The sequence below is a fragment of the Hypanus sabinus genome, chromosome 27 (genome assembly GCF_030144855.1).
Source record: "Hypanus sabinus isolate sHypSab1 chromosome 27, sHypSab1.hap1, whole genome shotgun sequence".
Taxonomy (NCBI): domain Eukaryota; kingdom Metazoa; phylum Chordata; class Chondrichthyes; order Myliobatiformes; family Dasyatidae; genus Hypanus; species Hypanus sabinus.
In genome coordinates this window covers 3,058,631-3,082,683 of record NC_082732.1, presented here as the reverse complement: position 1 = coordinate 3,082,683, position 24,053 = coordinate 3,058,631, and the positions used below count along the sequence as shown (strand labels likewise).

Below are 24,053 nucleotides of genomic sequence, written 5' to 3'. Positions count from 1 at the left end.
ACCAGAATAATCACTTTGTTGATGGCACGACACCAGCAGGGATCATCACCAACAATGACAAGACAGCCTACAGAGAGAAGGTGGAAGAGTTTGAGGCCCAGTGCCAGGTAAATACATCTTTCTCAGTGTCAACAAAGCAAAGCAGGTGGTTGCTGACTTCAGAAGAACTCGCACCACTCTTTACATTGGCGGGTACAGCAGTAGAAATTGTGAATAGTTTCAAACTCTTGGGAGTGCTTATCTCTCACAACCTCATAATGTCCCAGAACACATTCAACCCAATTAAGAAAGCTCAACAATGCCTCTACTTTCAGAGGAGGCTGAGAGAGCTGGTCTTTCAACATCAATATTCATGCCCTTCTACAGATTTGCAGTGGAAAGCACTCTAACATGCCATGCCACTGCACAGTACGGATTATGGCAGACTGGAAGGCTCAACACGGGTGGTCAAAACTGCCTGACACATCACCGGCACCAGCCTACTCACCATTAAGGATATTTGCATATACAGAAAGGTGTTGGAAAAGGGCCAGTAACATCATGCAGGATCCCACCCACCCTGCTCACGGACTGTTTGTCCCATTTCCATCAGGGAAGTCTGTACGCCATTCACCTCAGGAGCACCACAGTTAAAAGCAGCTATTTTCCCCAAGCAGTAAGGTTGATCAACACCTCTACCCACCACCGCCACTACTTCATTATCTTCTCTGAGTCACCTTAAGTACAGATACTCCGGTGCCCAGCATCACTTTATGGATCAATAAAACATGTGTCTGTCAATCATACAATCAACCTGTGTACATTAGCTATCTCTGTGTTTACAGTGCCCATAAAAAGTATTCACCCCCTTGGAAGTTTTCATGTTTTATTATTTTACAACATTCAATCACAGTGAATTCAATTTGGCTTTTTTTTGACACTGATTGAAGAAAACAACTATTGTGTCAAAATGAAAACAGATCTCTACAAAGTGATCTGAATTAATGACAAATATAAAATGCAAAGTAATTGATTGCATAAGTGTTCACTCACTTTAATAAATCATCACTGGTGCAGCCAATTAGTTTTAGATGTCACATGATTAGTTAAATGGAGATCACCTGTGTGCAGTCAAGGTGTTTCAATTGATTGTAGTAAAAATACACCTGGAAGGTCCAGCTGTTGGTGAGTCAGTATCCGAGCAAAAACTACACCATGAAGACAAAAGAACCATTCCAAGCAATTCCATGAAAACACAAGTCAAGAGATGGATACAAGAAAACTTCCAAGTCACTGAATATCCTTCAGAATACAGTTAAATCAATCATCAAAAAAATTGAAAGAATATGGCACAGCTATAAGAGCTGGCTGTCCTCAAAAACTGAGTGACCATGGAAGAAGGGGTAATAGTGAGGGAAGCCACTAAGAAATGACAACTCTGGAAGAGTTACAAGGTTCAGTGGTTGAGATGGGAGAGACTGTGCACACAACAACTGTTGCCCAGGTGCTTCACCAGTCACAGCTTTATGGGGAAGTGGCAAAGAGAAAGCCACTCACATGAAATCTCAACTAGAGATTGCCAAAAGGCATGTGATGACGTATGGTGTTTGGCTTATGCCAAACATAGCATTTAGTCTTTTGGCCAAAAAGCTCAAATTTGGTTTCATCAGAACATAGAAACTTCTAGCTGACTTCAGAGTCTCTCACAGGGAAATCCTGGTGGAAAACCTGATGCAGTCTGCAAGAGAACTGCAACTTGGGATAATTTGTTTTTCAGCCAGAAATGACCACAAACATAAAGCCAAAGCTACGCAGGAATGGCTTAAAAACAACTAAGTTAATGTTCTGGAGTGGCCAAATCAGAGTCCAGACCTCAATTCAATTGAGAGTTTGTGGCTGGGTTTGAAAAGAACTGTTTACTCACAATGCTCATGCAATCTAACAGAGCTTGAGCAGTTTTGTAAAGAGGAGGGAAAAATTGCAGTGTCCAGATGTCCAGATGCACAAAGCTGATAGAGACCTATCCACGCAGACTCGAGGCTGTAATTGCTGCCAAAGATGCATCTACTAAATACTGACTTGAAGAGGGTGAGTAATTGTGCAATCAGTTATTTTATGTTTAATAATTGTAATAAATTTAGACCAATTTGCAGAAATTTGTTTTCACTATGACACAAAAGAGTCTTTTCTGCTAATCAGTGTCAAAAAAGCCAAAGTAAATCCACTGAGATTCAAGTTTGTAAGACTATAAAACATAAAAACTCCCAAGCGGAGTGAATACTTTTTATAGGCACTGTACATGTACTGAGCTTTTTTTTTAATTACTATGATCTCTATCTTATTGTGTATTTTTTTTGTGCTGCATCATATCCGGAGTAACAATTATTTTGTTTCCCTTTACACTTGTGTACATGAAATGACGTCAATAATCTTGAATTTCCACCTCAGATGCAAAATCAGGTTTGTTATCACCAGCAAGTGTTGTGAAATTTCTTAACTTAGCAGCAGCCGTAGAATGCAATACATGAAAAATTTAAGGAAATCAATTACCGTAAGCATAAATATGTATATTAAACAGATTGAAAATAGTGCAAAAACAGAAATAATATGATTTTAAAAAAAGTTTTCACCTGATGGCCCTTCCTGGGATTAGGGTCTGGAATGATGAGCCAATTTCTCTGAGGCACCATATGGTGTGTTTGCCACCGGGCCAATCGTAATGCCAGACATACTGACATTGAATACTTTAACCACTTGCCACCTGACCCTCATGAACAGCATTGTCTTTGTAAAACATCTCACTGCATAGCATGCAACTTAATGCATAATTTTGATACTCCATCAACCAAATGAAAAAGATTTTCCTTAAAGAAAAGCTTGTTTGCCATAATGGAAAATTTCCATACCTTTTTGTGGAGGGCAGGATAACCAAGCAGAGATGGAGGAACAGAAGAATGTGAAAAAGCAGTTCTTGAATCGGATGTGGAGGACACAGAGAGAGATGATTTTTTGTGAGAGACAGAGGGAGCAGGAGGTCCAGCTATCGACAGTCGAAATAAGGAGTGTGAAGACCGGGACAGATTCCTGTCACTGGAAGGGACAGGACTGTGTGGTTTGCTTGATTTCTCAGTGTTAAAGCTACTTATCATTGCCCATATTTCATCGTCTATACGCTTCTGTTCTTCCATATCAGGTACAGACTATAAAGGAATGAGTGGACAAGTCATCCATAACAGCTTCTTGATAACAAAGCAATTTTCCTACAGTTTACCATGACAATCTTAACAACCATCGCATGAAATCACCACACAAGCCATAGTGGAAAAAGTACGAGATTCCACAGCTGCTGGAAATCTTAAGCAACAGGAAGGAAGACTACAGCATCCACGGAGGGGAATAACGTCAATGTTTCAGGCTAAGAGCCTTCATCAGGTCTTGGCCTGAAACGCTAACTGTTTACTTTCCTCCCTAGACGCTGCCTGGCCTGCCGAGTTCCTCCAGCATTTTGTGTTATTCAAAGTGAACAAGTATGCGGTTTGTACACAAATGTTCACATGCTATTACTCCTTTGAGGTTTGTGAACGTACAGTAAAACTCCAACAATCTAGCACCTACAGACTTCCTTTGGATGTTAGGTTCAGTTGTTCTATGACTCTATAATACATCTTGTAGCGAACCTGGTGCATGGGAACAAGCCCCTGGTGAATTTAAAGGCTGCATGGAAATTGGGGTCCTGGGCTTTTTTTTTAAGAAAGCATGAGAAGCAGAATCCGGTGAGCATGAGGCTGAACAATGGAGTTTCAAATAGCTGGATCCTGGAGTTTTACTGTACTTGTTCACAACTGTGCATCTAGAATCACACCCTCTCTCACTCTTCCCAAAGGACAAGCAACCAAACTGTTTATTTCAGGCATTAAAGCAAAGCATTCAGAACAATAATGATGTCCAAACAAGACCACGCTAAGACAATTTTCCCATGTAGAACAGGGAGTTCAGTAACATGCAACAGAATGGGAATGCTTGTCCACAACCCATGATTAGCGTGTAGGATAAATGGTTCACTACATCCTGGAAAAATTAATACCAGATCCTCAAGCAGGCCAGCTGATGTAACACACTCTATTTATAGCTCGTGCTGAATGTTAGCGCACACCGCCTTACAAAGTGAACTGAAGACTTTGCCACACTTTTGTAGGTTGTTAAAAAAGACAATGAAAATTCAGTTACAGACAATTAGTCTGATGTTACTTGGTTTCCCTTGCACTGCTTGCTCTCCGTGCTGCAAAAAGGCAGGCTTCATGCACTTTGGCTGCTACCTTCGAAGACTTTTTAGCCCTAGATCGTGAGGAAGAGGAGCCCAGGAGTCCCCAGATGGCTGCATCCTTTCTCAGCTGCTCCTCCGTTAGAGATGAGTCCTTCTATTAAGTGTAATTCTCCATATTACTCAGTAACTATAAATCATGTTCAGCAAGATACTCCAGAGGCAAAATTCAACATAGTCACAAACGAATGAATTAAAGAATCACAACGTTAGCAAACTGAATTTCAGAATACACAGCCCGACGATTGGTTTGTGATTAGCCAGGATGAGGGGCTCTAATCATAGATCAATAACACATCAAGTTTAAAATGACCCATCACATGTACATGATTAAAGCATGCTGGATATTAATACACAACAGACATGGGCATTACCAGAAATTTGAGAAATCCATGCCATCAGGTTGGAGGCTACCCAGACGATATATAAGGTGTTGTTCCCTCCAACCTGAGTGTAACCTCATCACGACAGTGTAGGAGGCCATCAATGGCCATATGTGAATGGGAAGCGGAATTAAAATGGGTGGGTACAGGGAGATCCTGCTTTTCCTAGTGTGTAGGTGCTTGGCGAACTGGTCTCCCAATCTATGTTGGGTTTCATCAATATATAGGAGGCCACACCGGGAGCACCAGGTACAGTATATGACGCCAACAGACTCACGGGTGAAATGTCGCCTCACCTGGAAGGACTGGAGATGCTAAAGGGTACTGTAATTCCCTCACTCAGCTGGTTTAACTCATTTTTCTCCTTTCATCACTGTTCCCAATAGCTTTTGTGCTTAAGTCACTAGAAATGATGCTACTGTTCTTTGAAGAATTAGGACCCTTAGCAACATGAAAATGTTTTACAAGTGCCAGATATTGCAGTTTAATTACGTAATTAAGAGGTACCAGCATCCTGCTCTCAAGCATCAAAATCCCAAGGAGTACTGAAGAAATTAGGTTTTGGAGCTGTTTACAAAGCAATCTCCTCAGAACAATAGGTAATTTCTCTGGGGTATCCGGCAATACTTTTGTGATTTTGGAAGCTTGCTACAACCATATCCACATGTTGATCTATTCTGAATCCAAACTTCCGACTGGTCAAGAAGGTTTATTGAGATCCCAAGTTACTCCAGCTGTGAGGTGATTAGAGGACAATAACAAGCTGGGAGTGAAGGGGAAGGAAGGCAAGCACTAACATTTTAAGTTTACACTAAATAAGGAATACAATTAGGACAAGAAAACAGTTAAAGCATAAAAATAAAAAGCAGAGAATAAAATGAAAATATAAAAGAGGAAAAAGAGGTTGAAGGGTGGCACTATAGGAATCAAGTGAGCTTGGGAGATAAGAGTTAAACACTCTTAAATTGTCAAATGGTCCTCATAAAAAGCTTTAAATTGTACAGTAGTGTCTTGAACTAACTCTTGGCTTGCTAACTATCTCTGTGCGTTTACTCTTTAGTACTAGAGTTTGCCTAGCACTTGGCCACAGGAGAGGGTCATGCACCCAAGACTATTCTATTGAGAGTTCAGTAATTTTCCAAAAACTAGATATTTGTACCACTGCAATCAACCATGCACAGGCAAACTCAAGCAAATAAAGCCATCATATCAGAGAGAAGACATCACAATACCTTCTGCCCACGTCGAATGCGGGCATAAAATTCCTCCCGCTGAAAGAAAGGGAGTGAGACACGGATTGTACATCTTGAGCAGAGGGTTCACAATAACAGACAGGTACAGCGAGAACAACTGGCCCACCTTTATCTACCACCTTTTGTATTCTCTTACAGCAACTTTACAATAATCAAATAATGTAAAGGTAAACAACTAGAGATGGCTGGTAACACTCAGTAGATCAGGCAGTACCTCAGGAGAGAGAAAAGGCACTGACACTTTAGGTTTACTTCTCCTCAAATACTGCTTGACCGACTAAGCTTTTCCTGTAACTTGTGTTTTTATTATAGACCAGTCAAACTGATTCAGTCTGCTATTTAAAGATACACCACAGTAGAGGGGATTATGGTTGGGGGCCTTGGTTGGATGGTACCTTTGCATCCATAGATTTTTTTTTCCTGGAATGGGGCTTGAACTCACAACTTCCTGTTTCCAATGTCTATGTTGGTACATTAGCATGCCTTTCAACTTGAACCAATGAAAATTTAGTATCTCACTGGTCTGGCTGTGGGCAGAGAATGTAAGATTAATCTGCTGAGGGGCAGACTATACTTTTATTTATTTTGTTGTGAGAATTCTATTGTGGACAATTATAATATTAACAAATTACCCGAGGCGTTATGTCAAAGTACTGATACAGTTCCCAAAATTGATATTCCAGCCTCATTCAAAGCAGTAGATTATTTCTGTTGCATTGTGAAGACAGGCACCAGCTTGCTTTGAAAGAACGCTGCTTTGCTTCCTGTCTATCCATGCAAGACTTTTCCAATGTTCAATCTAGTGCTATTCACAGAATTTACCCCAGAAAGAATCTAACCATTAAACTTTGGAATTTGGTAACTTGACCCGAATAAGGATCAAAGTTTTCAGTGAGCTCAACAAACTCAAGCTTTAGGTTTCAAGGTATCAGCTTCCAGAAGAAGGGCAGAATTAAATGTATACACAAATTAACACTGAGACTTGAGATTAACCCTCAACTGAACTCAGTGATTCACAGACAGTAATCTACGTTATACACCGAATTCTGTTTTACTTAGCTGCAAGAACCATTGCAGTGAGATAGTGCTGTTCTCCTTTGAAGTGCACTCCTATCATGTAATAAAGACCATGTGCTCAGTCAGCTATACCAACTGAAATACTTTTTACAAACATGCATGAAATTTTGAAAATGCATACTACACCAATAGCCTTGATGGAGATTCAGTCAGGCTGGGTGGAAGCAGTGCTTTGTGGTGGAAAAGCACAACAGTAACTTTCTCTAACTTCACAAAAGTGGGAAGGAGTTGATGGACGAAAGGGAAGTGTGGGAAGACGTTCCAGACCATAAGACACAGGAGCAGAATTTAGGACTTTGGGCCCATTGACTCTGCTCTGCCATTCAGTCATGGCTGATTTACCTTCTCTCCCAGCCCCATTCCCCTGCCTTCTCCTTGGAACCTTTGATGTCCTTACTAATCAAGGACCTAGCAACTTCAACTTTAGATGTATCAAATAATTTAGCTCCACAGTCGTCTGTGGCAATGAATTCCGCACGATCACCAACTTCTGGGAAAAGAATTTTCTCCACATTGCAATCATGATCTTCAAGCACATACTAACCCTATTAAGTGGGATTTCCACAATACAATCCATATAAAGCCTCATTATTATATCCTTGCCATTGTATTCTAGCCCTTCGAAATGAAGATTTTGCCTTTAGAAAACTTCATTGATTTTGGCCTATTTTATCACATTCCTCCAAAAGCTCAAACTAAATAATAAACTCCAACTTCGTTCCAACCACTGAAGTCAGGCTAAATGGCCTATAATTTACTTTCTTCTGCCTCCTGCACTTCATAAAGCGTGGAGTGAGATTTGCAATTTTCCAGTAATTCTAGAAAGATCATGACTAATGCCTCCACAATCTTGTCAACTACCTCCTTCACAACACTGGGATGTAGTCCATCTAGATCAGGTGACTTATCTACCATCAGATTCGTCAGTTTGCCAGGCACCTTCTCCTTGGAGCAACGAAACTCGCCTCTGCCCCAACACTTCCACATTTCTGATATTCTGCTAGTGTCTTCTACAGTGAAGACTGATGCAAAATACTTATTCAGTCTGTCTGACATTTCTTTGCCCCCAGTTACTACCTCTCCAGTGGTCTGTTATCCACTCCCATCTCTCTTTTACTCTTTCTGTGTCTGAAAACAAATTTTTTTTGTATCCACTTTTATATGATTTGATAGCTTACCTTCATATTTCATCTTTCCTCTTTATGGCTTTTTAGTTGCGTTCTGTTGGTTTTTAAAAGCTTCCTAATCCTCTACCTTCCCACTATTATTTTCTAAATTGTATGCCCTCTTCTTAGTTTTCAAAGTTCAAAGATCAAGATACATTTATTATCAAGGTATGTATACATTAGACAACCTTGAGATTCATCACCTTGCAGGCAGTTGCAGAACAAAGAACCCATTGAATAAAAGACCATCAAACTCCCAAAGTGCAGAGAAATAAAAAACAGAGCGTGTAAGCAAAAGTAAGCATTCAGAACTAAAGCTCATGAAAGCAAGTCTGTACATAGGCACAAAACCAAAGTTCAACACAGAGCTAGCCCATCCCTCGTCTTGGGCCCCAACACCCTGACCTTTTCAATCTGGCGCTTAACTCATCTTGCAAACATCAGGATCTATTGCCTTGATGTGCTCTGGAGCCTGGACTCCGCCACATCAATTTGACCTGTAGCCAACCTTTAAAAATTTAAATTTTTACCTACAGAGCCGCCCCACCTTCTGCCTCCCTGCCTGGCCTTTCAACACAATTCCTTGGAGATTGAGTTCTGAACTATGATCTCCTTTCAGCCACACTTCAGAGATGCTCACAACATTATTCCTACCAGTCTCTAACTGTGCTACAAGATCACCCACATTATTCCATCTACCGTGCACATTCAAATATGACAACTTCAGTCCCGTGTTTGTCACTCTTCTTGATTTTGATCTTCTGCTGCGCTTTAACAAATCCCATGATAACAATTTTACCTTATCATCTGCCTGGCCTTTTTCACAGTCTCACTACACAATGCATCTAATTGTATCCCAACTGCCCCGTCCTCAGCCCTATCACTCTGGTTCCCATCCTGTCAAATTCATTTAGATCCTCTCCAACGCAAACTTACCTACATGGATATTGGTCCCCCTTGGGTTCAAACGTACCCAGAACTTTTTGTACAGATCCCTAGAAGGGATCCCAATGATCCAGAAATCTGAAACCCTGCCCCTACACCAATTCCTCAGCCATGCATTCATCTGCCAAATCATCCTGTGCTTACCCTCACTGGCACATGGCACAAGCAGCAATCCAGAGATTACTATCCTGGAGGTCCTGCCTTTCAGCTTTCAACCTAGTTCCTGATATTCTTTCTTCAGGATCAACTCCCTTTAGAATGCCAGGGACATACCTGTCCCTGGCACCTGGGAGGCAACATACAATTCCGTGTCTCTTTCATATCCACAGTATCTGCTTCCTGCTCCTCTAATTATGGAAATCCCTGTCATTATTGCACTCCTCGTCTTCTCCCCTTCCCTCCTCAGCCACAGAGCCAGAGACCCGGTCTCCCAGTAGGTTGTCCTCCCCAACAGTGGTTTACTTATTATCGGGGGAATGGCATAGCAGTACTCTATACTCATTGACTATTCCTTTCCCCTCTCTCGAAAGTCACCCAGGTACATGCCTCTTGCAACACGGGGGTGACTACTGCACAAAGTGCAGCTCCACTTCCTTAACACGGTCTCTAAGGAGCAATTTGATGCCCTTCATGCAGGTGTAGTTATCAGGGAGACTGAAGACCACATCTTCATAAGCTATTCCTCACCAGAGGATCAGAGGTCAAGAAGGTCAACAACTTTAAATATCTCGGTGTTATCATTCAGAGTATCTGTCCTGGGCCCAGCATGTAAAGGCAGTGATGAGGAAAGCACGGCAGCACCTCTACTTCTTTAAAATTTTGTGAAGATTCGGCAAGATATCCGAAACTTTGGAAAATCTCCATAGATATATAACGGTGACTGGCTACCACCAACGTTATTGAATGGAAAATCCTACATAAAGTAGTGGATATGATCCAGTCCATCACAGATAAAGCCCTCGCCATCACTTAGCACGTCCACATGAAGCATTGCTGCAAGAATCATCAGTGACTCCCATTGCCAAGGTCAAGCTCTCTTCAATCTGCTACCATCAGGAAGGGGATACAGAAGCCGCAGGACCCACCCCGCCAGGTTCAGGAACAGTTATTACCCCTCAAACTACGCAAATACAAAAATAAATAATAAGCAATAAATAATCAAGAACATGAGATGAAGAGTCCTTGAAAGTGAGTCCATAGATTGTGGGAATATTTCAGCAATGCAGCAAGAGAAGTAGAGTTAAGTTATCCCCTTTGGTTCAAGAGTCTGATGGTTAGAAACATAGAAAACTTACAGAACAATACAGGCCCTTCGGCCCACAAAGTTGTGCCAAACATGTCCCTACCCTAGAAATTACTAGGCCTACCCGTAGCCCTCTATTTTACTAAGCTCTATGTACCTATCTAAAAGCCTCTTAAAAGACCCTATCGTATCTGACTCCACCACCATTGCTGGCAGCCCATTCCACGCACTCAACACTTTCTGTGTAAAAAAAAACTTACCCCTGACATCTCCTCTGTACCTATTCCCAAGCACCTTAAACCTGTGTCCTTTTGTGGCAACCATTTCAGTCCTGGGAAAAAGTCTCTGAATATCCAACACGATCAATACCTCTCATCATCTTGTACATCTCTCATCCTCCTTTGCTCCAAGGAGAAAAGGCCGAGTTCACTCAACCTATTCTCATAAGCCATGCTCCCCAATCCAGGCAACATCCTTGTAAATCTCCTCTGCACCCTTTCTATGGCTTCCACATCCTTCCTGTAGTGAGGTGACTAGAACTGAGCACAGTACTCCAAGTGGGGTCTGACCAGGGTCCTATACAGCTGCAACCTCTCAGTTCCTAAAGTCAATCCCACGATTGATGAGGGCCAATGCGCCATACGCTTCCTTAACCACAGAGTCAACCTGCGCAGCTCCTTTGAGCATCCTATGGACTCGGACCCCAAGATCCCTCTGATCCTCCACACTGCCAAGAGTCTTCACACTTCACCATTTCCTGGGTTGAACTCCATCTGCCACTTCTCAGCCCAGTTTTGCATCTTATCAATGTCCCACTGTAAGCTCTGACAGCCCTCCACACTATCCACAACACCTCCAACCTTTGTGTCATCAGCAAACTTACTAACCCATCCCTCCATTTCCTCATCCTGCTCATTTATAAAACTCACAAAAAGTAAGGGTCCCAGAATAGATCCCTGAGGCACTCCACTGGTGTCCGACCTCCATGCAGAATATGACCCATCAACAACCACTCTTTGCTTTCTGTGGGCAAGCCAGTTCTGGATCCCCTTGGATACCATGCCTCCTTACTTTCTCAATAAGCCTTGCATGGGGTACCTTATCAAATTCATTGCTGAAATCAATATACACTACATCTACTGCTCTTCCTTCATCAATGTGTTAATCAATGAGTTCTTTTTAAACCTTGTGCTGTGTCACCAATGGATGACCTGTCGCGTTGATTGCTGCCTGCACAAAAAAAAGCCCTGATAAATACCAGGCCAGGTATTTTCTTGTTTCACTCTGATCACACCACCTGTCAGTCACTGACAAAATATTCATGGACCAGAAACCTGGCAAATCAGTACTGCAGTGGGATACTCCTCATTTGCCATAACATTCATGGGTTATTCACCATCTCCTTTATAAGATGTGAACAGCACCTCAGAGATGGCCTGTTTTAATCTTTAAACTTTTTTGTCCAATGGACAAGAAGGTGTAATTCTGTGACCGTACCTTGTCCCCTTGAAATGCTTCTGGAAGCTGCCAGTAGTAGGACTCCTGGGTGTACTGCCCAAAACGTCCAAAGGAGAGCTGTGGCTGGCCCTCCCGCACAGTCACCGTGAATCCAGAGTCAATGTGTGTCGTGCGCTGCCGGCTCACCAAGGAGAAGTTCTGGAAGTTATTTGGTGGAATAAATGGGCTGGTAACCTGCAGAAGTTAACAGAAAGGCATCAGTAACTGTGACACGTGAAAATCAGAAACCAGATCCAGTAAGACATTCACTCTGCACAATAACCACGAAGTTGAAATGGCTCAGTGATGAGTGAGGCTTTAAAGAGTGGAACACACAACTCTTACCCTTTCATTTCTTTTCCTTTCTAGTCTTTCAATTTATCTCAGCTTTGACAGGTAAAAAATCAGTTGGCAATAATGCATTGAACCAGATGACTTGGGGCTAAGTGAGTGGGCAATGATAGTTCAAAATATCCACAGTGAACAGTTTGATTCTCCACTGGGAATATTTAATGCATGGGATCAGTGAGGTTAGATCTGCACAGAGAAGTAACTACACATATTGAGACCGTTGGCACCTGCAGTAAATCCTTCTGGGAGCTGGAAGCTACCTTTGTGCCTGAAACATTCTTTCTGAATGTGGCAATAATGTTCTTGGGCCTGCCAATACTGAGGTCTCTGCTATCCATCCTTAACCTCAATGTTTTGAAAGAGGGGTGCCACTTGGGAATGTGACTGAAGACAATTCCAGCTCTTTGTGACATCAAGTCAAGCGCTGGACTCCAAATTCTTACAATTCCAAGCACTCAACTCCCGTTATGTACTGTATATCAAACTTAAATTAGAAAATTAAATTAAAGTAACACCAGGTCTAAACACCTATTGGCTTGTTTATTATTTATTGTAATGCCTGCACTGTTCTTGTGCACTTTATGCAGTCCTGGGTAGGTCTGTAGTCTAGTGTAGTTTTTTTTTCTGTGTTGTTCTTTACGTAACTCAGTCTAGTTTTTGTTCTGTGTCAAGGTCCTGAAAAAACATCTCACTTTTACTATGTACTAGCAGTTATGGTTGAAATGACAATAAAAAGTGACTTGACTTGATATCTTCAGCCTTCCAGAATCTTTCCTTCTTCACTTGTCCAGAACCACTTATACATGAAATATACATGGTCTTTTAATGGACCAGTTTCTACTCCACAGGTGAAGGCACTGCTGGAGGTAAGTGTGGAGAGGGGAAGTGATGCTGGAGGACTGAAGTCTCAAACTATAGTAAGTATAAACTAGGTCAACATTACACTTGTCTAGGACCCAAACCTAACACCAGTTACATATTGACAGGAATCGAAAGGATATCATTGCCCCAGGACTATTGAGCAGAGAGACTAAAACATTTCACCTGTGGCTGAGGATACTCAGTTACCTGCCTTTGTGGATTAAATGTAAACATACCAGTTTCCTGTAGTACGACGAGCTGCTGCATTTCTGGGTCACGCCCATACAGAAACATGGCAGGCATCCTTCTCTGTTGTCTGCACTCAGGAAGAAATGACCATGTTTGCAACTGTCACAAGTCTGGCCTTCCACGTTAGGCTGCAATGAGAAACAAATGATATGTCAACAAGCTGAACATGAGTCAGACAGACAGACATACTTTATTGATCCCGGGGGAAATTGGGTTTCGTTACAGCCGCACCAACCAAGAATAGTGTAGAAATATAGCAATATAAAACCATAAATAATTAAATAATAACAAGTAAATTATTCCAAGTGGAAATAAGACCAGGACCAGCCTATTGCCTCAGGGTGTTTGACACTCCGAAGGAGGAGTTGTAAAGTTTGATGGCCACAGGCAGGAATTACTTCCTATGACGCTCAGTGTTGCATCTCAGTGGAATGAGTCTCTGGCTGAACGTACTCCTGTACCTAACCAGTACATTATGGAGTGGATGGGAGACATTGTCCAAGATGGCATGCAAATTGGAAAGCATCCTCTTTTCAGATACCACCATCAGAGAGTCCAGTTCCACCCCCACAACATCACTGGCCTTGTGAATGAGTTTGTTGATTCTGTTAGTGTCTGCTACCCTCAGCCTGCTGCCCCAGCACACAACAGCAAACATGATAGCACTGGCCACCACAGACTTGTAGAACATCCTCAGCATCGTCCGGCAGATGTTAAAGGACCTCAGTCTCCTCAGGAAATAGAGACGGCTCTGACCCTTCTTGTAGACAGCCTCAGTGTTCTTTGACCAATCCAGTTTATTGGCCATTCGTATCCCCAGGTGTTTGTAATCCTCCACCATGTCCACACTGACCCCTTGGATGGAAATGGGTCACCGGTGCCTTAGCCCTCCTCAGGTCCACCACCAGCTCTTTAGTCTTTTTTACATTAAGCTGCAGATGATGCTGCTCACACCATGTGACAAAGTTTCTGACAGTAGCCCTGTACTCTGCCTCATCTCCCTTGCTGAGCTCGTCAGAGTTAATGTTACTGGGTCATACATACCAAACATGAGTGGTATGAATGAGTATGCATTTTGAGGTTCCTATCTCTTGGAGATAGCACCCAAACCAGACTGTCAGCACAATATCTACTCAAGAAAGAATAATCTGTGCTGATTTTATTCATTTACAATCAAAAGAATATGGCAGCATACACTGGATGAATTCCACTGCAGAAAACTATTGGGATCTAATATGCAGCTTTTCCATGCTACAGTAGTGTTCCAATTTGTTCTGTATTTCACTTAAATACATAACTTGTTACTCAGAGTTCCTACAACACACACAAAATGCTGGTGGAACACAGAAGGATAGGCAGCATCTATAAGGAGAAGCACTGTTGACATTTTGGGCTGAGACCCTTTGTCAGGACTAACTGAAAGGAAAGATACAAAGAGACTTGAAAGTAGTGGGGGGAGGGGGAAATGTAAAATGATAGGAGAAGACCGGAGGGGGTGGGATGAAGCCAAGAGCTGGAAAGGTGTTTGGCGAAAGTGATACAGAGCTGGAGAAGGGAAAGGATCATGGGACAGGAGGCCTCGGGAGAAAGAAAGTGGGGTGGGCGAAGCACCAGAGAGAGATGGGGAACAGGCTAAATGATGGGCAGAGAGAGAGAAAAAAAAACAACTAAATATGTCAGGGATGGGGTAAGAAGGGGAGGAGGGGCATTAACGGAAATTAGAGAAGTCAATGTTCATGCTATCAGGTTGGAGGCTACCCAGCCGGTATATAAGATGTTGTTCCTCCAACCTGAGTTTGGATTCATTTTGACAATAGAGGAGGCCATGGATAGACATATCAGAATGGGAATGGGAGGTGGAATTACAATGTGTGGCCACTGGGAGATCCTGCTTTCTCTGGCAGACCGAGCGTAGGTGTTCGGTGAAACGGTCTCCCAGTCTGCGTCGGGTCTCACCAATATATAAAAGGCCACACCAGGAGCACCTGATGCAGTATACCACACCAGCCGACTCACAGGTGAAGTGTCGCCTCACCTGGAAGGACTGTCTGGGGCCCTGAATGGTGGTGAGGGAGGAAGTGTAAGGGCAGGTGTAGCACTTGTTCCGTTTACAAGGATAAGTGTCAGGAGGGAGATCGGTGGGAAGGGATGAGGAGGACGAGTGGACAAGGGAGTCGCATAGGGAGTGATCCCTGCAGAAAGCAGTGGGGTAGTGGGGGAGGTGGCGAAAGTTATGGAATTATACCTTGGACCTGGAGGCTGGTGGGGTGGTAGGTGAGGACAAGGGGAACCCTATCCCGAGTGGGGTAGTGGGCAGATGGGGTGAGGGCAGATGTATGGGAAATGAGAGAGATTGATGGTGGAAGAAGGGAAGCCCCTTTGTTTAAAAAAGGTAGACATCTCCTTCGTCCTGGAATGAAAAGCCTCATCCTGACAGCAGATGCAGCAGAGACGGAGGAATTGTGAGAAGGGGATAGCATTTTTGCAAGAGACAGGGTGGGAAGAGGAATAGTCCAGGTAGCTGTGAGAATCTGTAGGCTTATAGTAGATATCAGTAGATAAGCTGTCTCCAGAGATGGAGACAGAAAGATCAAGAAAGGGGGGGAGGTGTCGGAAATGGACCAGGTAAATTTGAGGGCAGGGTGAAAGTTGGAGGCAAAGTTAATGAAGTCAACGAGCTCAGCATGCGTGCAGGAGGCAGCGCCAATGCAGTCGTTGATGTATTGAAGGAAAAGAGGGGGACGGATACCTGTACAGAGTTGGAACATGGACTGTTCCACAAAGCCAACAAAAAGGCAGGCATAATTGGGACCCATACGGGTGCCCATGACTACACCCTTGATTTGGAGGAAGTGGGAGGAGCCAAAGGAGAAATTATTGAGAGTAAGAACTAATTCCGCTAGATGGAAGAGAGTGGTGGTAGAGGGGAATTGGTTAGGTCTGGAATCCAAAAAGAAGCAGAGCTTTGAGACCATCCCGGTGGGGGATGGAGGTATATAGGGACTGGACGTCCATGGTGAAAATAAGGTGATGGGGGCCAGGGAACTTAAAATCATTGAAAAAATTCAAAGCGTGAGAAGTGTCACAAACATAGGTGGGAAGAGATTGAACAAGGGGGGATAAGACAGTGTCAAGGTATGCAGAAATGCCTTCTGAGGGGCAGGAGCAAGCTGAAACAATAGGTCTACCTGGACAGGCAGGTTTGTGGATCTTGGGAAGGAGGTAGAAACGGGAAGTGTGGGGTGTGAGAACTATGAGGTAGGTGGCAGTGGATGGGAGATCCTCTGTTTACTCAGAGTTCCTATATGTCTTGTAAATTTTTAACTGCTTCCATTAAACTTTGGCTGATTGGGGCTGCCTTTTAATGTACTGGACCCAATGTGTCCCAATTAACCAGAATCCACAGTACTATTTATATCTATTTATAGAAATTGCATGTGGTTGTCTGGCTAATATTATTTTTCATGTACATCAGACTCTTAGGTGACATTGATAAGATGTGGTTCTGCCACCTTCCTGAGCTGTTGCAGTCCTTCACGTACGAGTGTCCTCATACCACCACATGTCCTTACGACAAAGGAGCCTATCGAGCTTACAAAGTAATCCAGTTTTCTCACTAGTTTCCACTGGAATGTACTCTGCCCACATTCCCATCAAGAACCTCTCCCAAATTCTTTCAAGATTCTACTATTAATCTACACACTAGTGGCAATTTACAGTGTTTTGTTAACCTACCAACCTGAACATCATTAGGATATGGAAGGAAACTCGGAGGTCACTGGCTGAATGCAATCAGGAAAACTCACACCTCCACCTTCTGAGGAGGATGAGGAGGCTAAACTATGCACATCAATACTCACGACATTCTACAGGTGTGTACTAGAGAGCATCCTAACAAGCTGCATCATTGCAGGATATGGAAAGGCTACCTACCATTAAGGACACAAATTCAGAAGGGTTTTGGAAAAGACCATAAAGCTATTTGACCATTGAGCCTGCAGCACCATTTCAGTATGACTTATCCATTTCCCTCTCAACCCCATTCTCTTAGAGACCTTTCACCTATCAACTTCCCCTTTAAATACACCCAATGACCTGGCCTCCACACCCACTGGCTAAAGAAATTCCTCATCTGTTCTAAAAGGAAGTCCTTCTATTCCTAAGCTATCCCCTCTGGTCCTAGACTCTTCCACCATAGGAAACATCCTCTCCATGTCCATTCTACGGAGGCCTTTCAACAGTCGAATACTTCAATAATAAGATCCCCCTCATTCTTCTAAATATGAGCAAGTATAGGCCCAGAGCCATCAATTGTTCCTCAGACCGCGATGAATTTTTCATTCTCAGAATCATTCTCGTGAACTCTCCTGATCCATCTCCAATGTCAACACACATTGACATTGCCTTTTAAAGCCTCAGAATTACATCCTTCACTTGTATTTTAGACCTCTTGAAATAAATGTTAACATTTTATTTGCCTTCCTCACAAACCTTCAAATTAAACTTTATGGAATTCTGCACAAGGACTCCCAAGTCCCTTTGCACCTCGGATTTTTGAATTTACTCCACATTTAGAAAATAAACTATACTTTTATTCCTCTGACCAAAGTGCACAACCATACACTTCCTGACACTATATTCCATTTGACACTTCTTTGCCCATTCTTCCAAACTGTCCAAGTCTTCCTGCAGCCTCCGTTTCCTCAAAACTCCCTGCACACCCACCTATCTTCATATCGTTCCAAACTTGACCACAAAGCCATCAATTCTGTCATCCAAATCATTGACATATAAAAGAAGCGGTCCCAACACTGACCCCTGCAGAACACCAACAGCCACTGGCAGCCAATCAGGAAAGACTCCCTTCATTCCTATTCTTCGTCCCTTGTCAATCAGACAATGCTCTGTCTATGCTAGTATCTTTTCAGTCATACTATGAGCTCTTGTTAAGCAGCCTCACGTGTGGCACCTTGTCAAAGGATTTCTGAAAATCCAAGTGCACAACATCCGATTCTCCTTTGTCTATTCTGTTTGTTATTTCCTCAGAGTTCCAACAGATTTGTCAGGCAGGATTTTCCCTCAAGTAAACCATGCTTTGTCCCACTTTATCCTGTGCCAATTACCTTGAAACTACATCCTTAACAATCAACTCCAACATCTTTCCAACCACTGAGGTCAGACTAACTGGCCTATAATTTCCTTTCTTCTGCCTCCACTTGAAGAGTGGATGACATTTGGAATTTTCAAGTACTCCAGAACAATGCCAGAATTGAATGATCACCACTAATGCCTCCCCAATCTCTTCAGCTATGTCTTTCAGAACCCTGGGGTGTAGTCTATCTGGTCCATTTGACTTATTTACTTATAGATGTTTCAGTTTCCCAAGCACCTTCTTCCTAGTAACAGCAACAGCACTTGCTTCCACTTCTTAACACTCTCAAACTTCCAACATACTGCTAATGTCTTCCACAGTGAAAACTGATGTAAAATACATATTCAGTTTGTCCATTTCCTTGTCCCCCTATTACTACTTCACCAGTGTCATTTTCTAGTGGTTCAATATCTATTCTTGGCTCTCTTTTACTCTTCTTACATCTGAAAACTCTTCTGGTATCCTCTTTGATATTACTGGCTAGTTTGCCTTCATATTTCATCTTTTTCCCACTTCTGGCTTTTTTAAACTGCCTTCTGTTGGATGGTTTTTAAAACTTTCCTGATACTCTAACTTCCCACTAATTTTTGCTCTTGTATATGCCTTTTCTTTTGATTTTGACTTCCCTTGTTAGCCATATACTGCCTTTAGAATACTTCCTTGTCTTTGGGATATATCTATGCTGCACCTTCCAAATTTCTCCCAGAAACTCCAACCGTTGCTGCTCTGCCATCATCCCTGCTAGTATCCCTTTCCAATCAACTTTGCCCAGCTCTTCTCTCATGCCTCAGTAATTCCCTTTACTCCACTGTAACACTAATACATATGTATCTTCACAAATTTCAGGGTGAATTTTATCATCTTATGATTGCTGTCTCCTAAGGGTTCCTTTACCTTCAGAGTCCTAATCAAATTTGGTTCATTACACAACACCCAATGCAGAATAACTGATCCCTCATGGGCTCAACCTCAAGCTGCTTCAAAAAGCCATCTGGAAGGCATTCTACAAATACTTTGCCTTGGGATTTCAACTAGAGTTGTAGGGAGATGGGAACCTAAGTGGCAGAACAGTTGGTGGGGTAGCTGTGGAGAAAGATGTTGAATACGCAACTCTGGGTCACGTATATTTCAATGCAAAAAGTATCGTAGGAAAGGCAGATGAGCTTAAGGCATGGATCAACACATGGAATTATGATATTTTAGCCATTAGTGAGACTTAGTTGCAAGAGGGGCAGGACTGGTAGCTCAATATTCCGGGGTTCTGTTGTTTTAGATGTGGTAGAGTGAGAGAGATTAAAGGAGGAGGGGTGGCATTACTAGTCTTGGCAGTGCTCAGTCAGGACAGAAGAACTCATCTTGTGAAGCTTCATAGGTGGAATTAAGCAATAAGAAGAGTATCACCATGTTAATGGGGCTATATTATGAACCATCCAACAGTCCATGGGATTCAGAGGAACAAGTTTTAAAGAGATCAGTGTCTTGCAAAAAACATAAGGTTGTGGTAGTAGGTGATTTTAATATTCCACATATTGACTGGGACTCCCATACTATAAAAAGACTAGATGGACAGAGTTGCTCAAGTGTGTTCAGGAAAGTTTTCTTAATCAGTACAGAGAAGTCCCAATGAAAGTCTGTGCTATTTGGGGATGTGACAGGGCAGGTTACAGAAGTTTGTGTCTGGAAACACTTAGTATGTCATGATCACAATGTCATTTGTTTCAAAGTAAAAATGCAAAAATGATAGGTCTGGTCTTCAGTTTAAGACCAGTTTTGATGGTATCAGGAAGGATCTGGCAAGTGTGAATTGGGACAGTCTGTTTTCTGGCAAAGGTGTCCTTGCTAAGTCGGAGGCACTCAAAAGTGAAACTTTGATGGTCAAAGCATATATGTACCTGTCAGAATAAAGGGCAACAATTACAGATTTAGGGACAGATTTACAGATTTTGAGCAATATTGAGGCCCTGGTTAAGAAAATAAAAAGGAGGTGCATAGCAGGCACAGGCAGGCAGGAACAAATGAGGTACCTGAAGAGTATAGAAAATGCAAGAGAACGCTTAATAAGGAAATCAGGAGGGATAAAAGAAAGCATGAGGTTGCTCTAGCAGACAAGGTGAAAGAGAATCCTAAGGGTTAATCCTACAGATATGTTAAGACCTTTATTCTGACAGGATTGTGAGGGACAAAATTAGTCCTCTGTAGAAGAGAATGGTAATCCATGTGTGGAGCCAAAAAAAGACGGGGGAAGATCTGAAGTAGATTTTTTTGCATCGGGATATGGACACAGTCTATACAAATGAGGCAATGCAGTAGTGAGGTCATGGGCTTTATACAGATTACAGAGGAGGAGATCTTTGCTGCCTTGTGGCATATGAAGGCAGACAAATCCCCAAGGCCTGACAAGGTGTGAGGCAAGTGCATAAATTGCAGGGGCCCTAGCAAAGGTATCTAGATCATCCTTAGATGATCTGGAGGATCATACGAGATACTGGAGGAATGCATGATAGCTAATGCTGTTCTACTGTTTGAGAAAGGTTTAAAGAATAAACCAGGAAATTATCGGCCAGTGAGCCTGAGCATCAGTAGTGGGAAAGATATTGGAAGGTCTTCTAAGAGACTGAATAAATGAGTATTTGGATAGACAGAGATTGATTAGGGATAGTCAGCATGGGTTCATGCATGGCAGGTCGTGGCTAACCAATCATAGAGTTTTTTGTGGAAGGTAACAGGAAGGTTGACAAAGGCAAGGCAGGGGATGTTGTCTATATGGACTTTACAAGGTCCCGCAAAGGAGATTGGTCAAGAAGATTCAGTCACTTGGCATGCAAGACAAGGTGGCACACTGGATTAGACAACGGCTTTGCAGAATAAGCCAGGGAGTGGTAGTAGATAGTTACCTCTCTGACTGGAGGCCTGAGACTAGTGGAGTTCCACAGGGATTGGTACTGGGTCCATTGTTGTTTGTCATCTATATTAACAACCTGGATGATAATGTGGTTAACTAGATTTGCAAATTTGCGAATGACACCAAGAGGAAGACTATGAAAACTTGCGGTGGGATGTGGACCAGCTGGAAAAATGGGCTAAAAATTGCAGATGGAATTTAATGGAGGTGTGAGGTGTTGCACTTTGGGAGGACCAACCAATAAAGGTCTTACACAGTGAGCAATAAGACACTGAAGAGTGTGGTAGAATAAAGGGATCTAGTAATACAGGTCCATAATTTATTGAAAGTGGCATCACAGGTTGTTAGGGTTCTTAAGAAAGCATATTAGCCTTCATAGATCAAAGGATTGAATAGAGGAGTTGGGACATTATGTTTAATTTGTTTAAGATCTTGGCGGGTCTAATTTGGAGTACTGTGTGCAGTTTTGGTCACCTACCTACAGGAAAGATAAAAATAAGAAAATTTATAAGGATGTTGTCAGGACTGGAGGACCTGAGTTATAAGGAAAGACTGAATAGGTTAGGACTTTATTCCTTGGAACGTAGAAGTCTAAGAGTAGATTTGACAGAGGTATATAAAATTATGAGGGGTATAGATAGGGTAAATGCAAGCAGGCTTTTTCCACTGAGGTTAGGTAGAACTATGACCAGAGGTCATGGGTTAAGGGTGAAAGGCATAAAGTTTAAGGGGAACATGAGGGGAAACTTCTTCACTCTAAAGGTCCTTGAGAGTGTGGAACGAGCAGCCAGCAAAAGTGGTGCATGTGAGCTCAATGCCCACATTTTGAGAGAAGTTTGGATAAGTAGATAGATGGGAGGGCTATGGAAGGCTGTGGTCCAGGTGCAGGTCAATCGGGCAATGGTTTGGCACAGACAGGATGGGTTGAAGGGCCTGTTTCTGTGCTGTGGATTTCTGTGACTCTAGTCTGATTTTCCCAATCTCCTTACGTATTGAATCCCCCATGACTATTGTAACATTGCTCTTCTGACATGCCTTTTCTACCTCCCATTGTAATTTGTACCCCACATCCTGGCTACTGTTTGGAGGTCTGTACATAGCTCCTATCAGGGTCCTTATATCTATATGGTTTCTTAACCCTACCAACAAGGATTTTACATCTTCCGATCATATGTCACCTCTTTCTAAGGAATTGATTTCACTTTCTACCAACAGAGCCGCACCACCCCATCTGCCTATCAGCCTGTCCTTTCAATACAATGTGCATCCTTGGATGTGAAGCTCCCAACTATAATCTTCTTCCAGCCCTGACTCAGTGATTCCCACAATGTCATACCTGCCAATCTTTAAATGTTATACAAGGTCATCTACTTTATTTCATATACTTTATGTATTCACGAGGGCCAGTAACATCATGAAGGATCCCACTCTCATCAGGGAGAGGCTACACAGTAGGACTACCAGACTCAAAAAGAGTTACTTTCCCCAAGCAGTAAAGCTAATCAACACTAACCCACCCTCGACAGCCCCAACCACCATTACTTTATAATTTCCTGTCAGTTATCTTGTCTCACGTTACTTTATGGTCATACAATCAATCTAAGTTTATAAGCCACCTTGTGTATTTATATTTATTGTGGACTTAATATTATTATTGCGTTCTTATCCTATCGTTTTGTACAGCACTGGATCTGGAGTAACAATTATTTTGTTCTCCGTTTTGTACTGGGAATGACATGAAACAAACTTGATAACTTGAACATACAAATCGCATTCAGACAGCACCAGAAGACAGGTTTCAACCTGGTGTCAAAGGCACTGGCAAGCAGCAGTACTCAGGAGGTGCTGATTGACCAGACTGCTTTCTCCTGAATTATTCTTGCAGACAAAGATACCTTGCAAGTATTGAAAAAGCCTTAGGGAGTCGGAAGATTATGTGACCTAGCTCAGCTCTGATTAGCTCGCAGTCACAGTACATGTATGGCTGACTCAGTAAAGTGGTAACACCTACAATGGGACACAGTTCATGCTGAAGTCTTGGCAAGAGACCAGTGAGAACTCCACTAACCTCAACACTAAAACCACATGCAGAACCACTGGCCTATAACTGACACATACTCTCTGCCTGGAATCTAAAACCCAAAGGTAGGAACACCAAGTTATCCAAATCCCCTCAGTTACCTTTCCTTCTTTTCTCTCCCTAACCTGCTTCCATCTACTCAACATTCTCATAACCCCTCCTACTACTGTTCCCATCTGCCAGACATCCCTCCCTTATCTAGTTCCACTCAATACCTTCCTTTCTTATCAATGCCACCACCCGCAGACCTCTGTAGTCTCCACCTACAACCACCTCCTATCACAATCCTCACCCTGCTCCATCTGCCCATCATCCCCTGCTCAACTGGATCCACCTACCACCCCCCAGCCTGTATCACAATCTTCACCCCACTCCATCTGCCCATCATCCCCACTCACCTGGATCTACCTATAACCTGGCAGCCTGTCTCAACCCTCCCTATCACTTGCTTACAGTGACTACCTCCCTCGTATACTTTCAGTCCAGATGCAGGTCTCAATCCAACCCACTGACTTTTGCTTCCACAGGTACTGCTGACCCGATGAGTTCCTCAAGCAGCTTTTTGCTTGCACCAGACCAAACAGCAGCTCCCAA

At 42.7% G+C, this 24,053-nt stretch overlaps 1 protein-coding gene across 3 annotated transcripts in view; it reads right to left on the bottom strand.

The window, feature by feature from the left end:
• Positions 1-24,053, bottom strand: part of hspg2 (heparan sulfate proteoglycan 2) — a 521,654-nt gene that overhangs the window by 212,486 nt on the left and 285,115 nt on the right. For all 3 annotated transcript variants that reach the window (XM_059951673.1, XM_059951675.1, XM_059951674.1), the window contains exons 32-33: positions 13,313-13,453; positions 11,865-12,059 (exon numbers count right to left, since the gene is read on the bottom strand). In XM_059951673.1, coding sequence (XP_059807656.1) covers positions 11,865-12,059; positions 13,313-13,453 — 336 coding nt within the window. The remainder of the gene's footprint in view (positions 1-11,864; positions 12,060-13,312; positions 13,454-24,053) is intronic.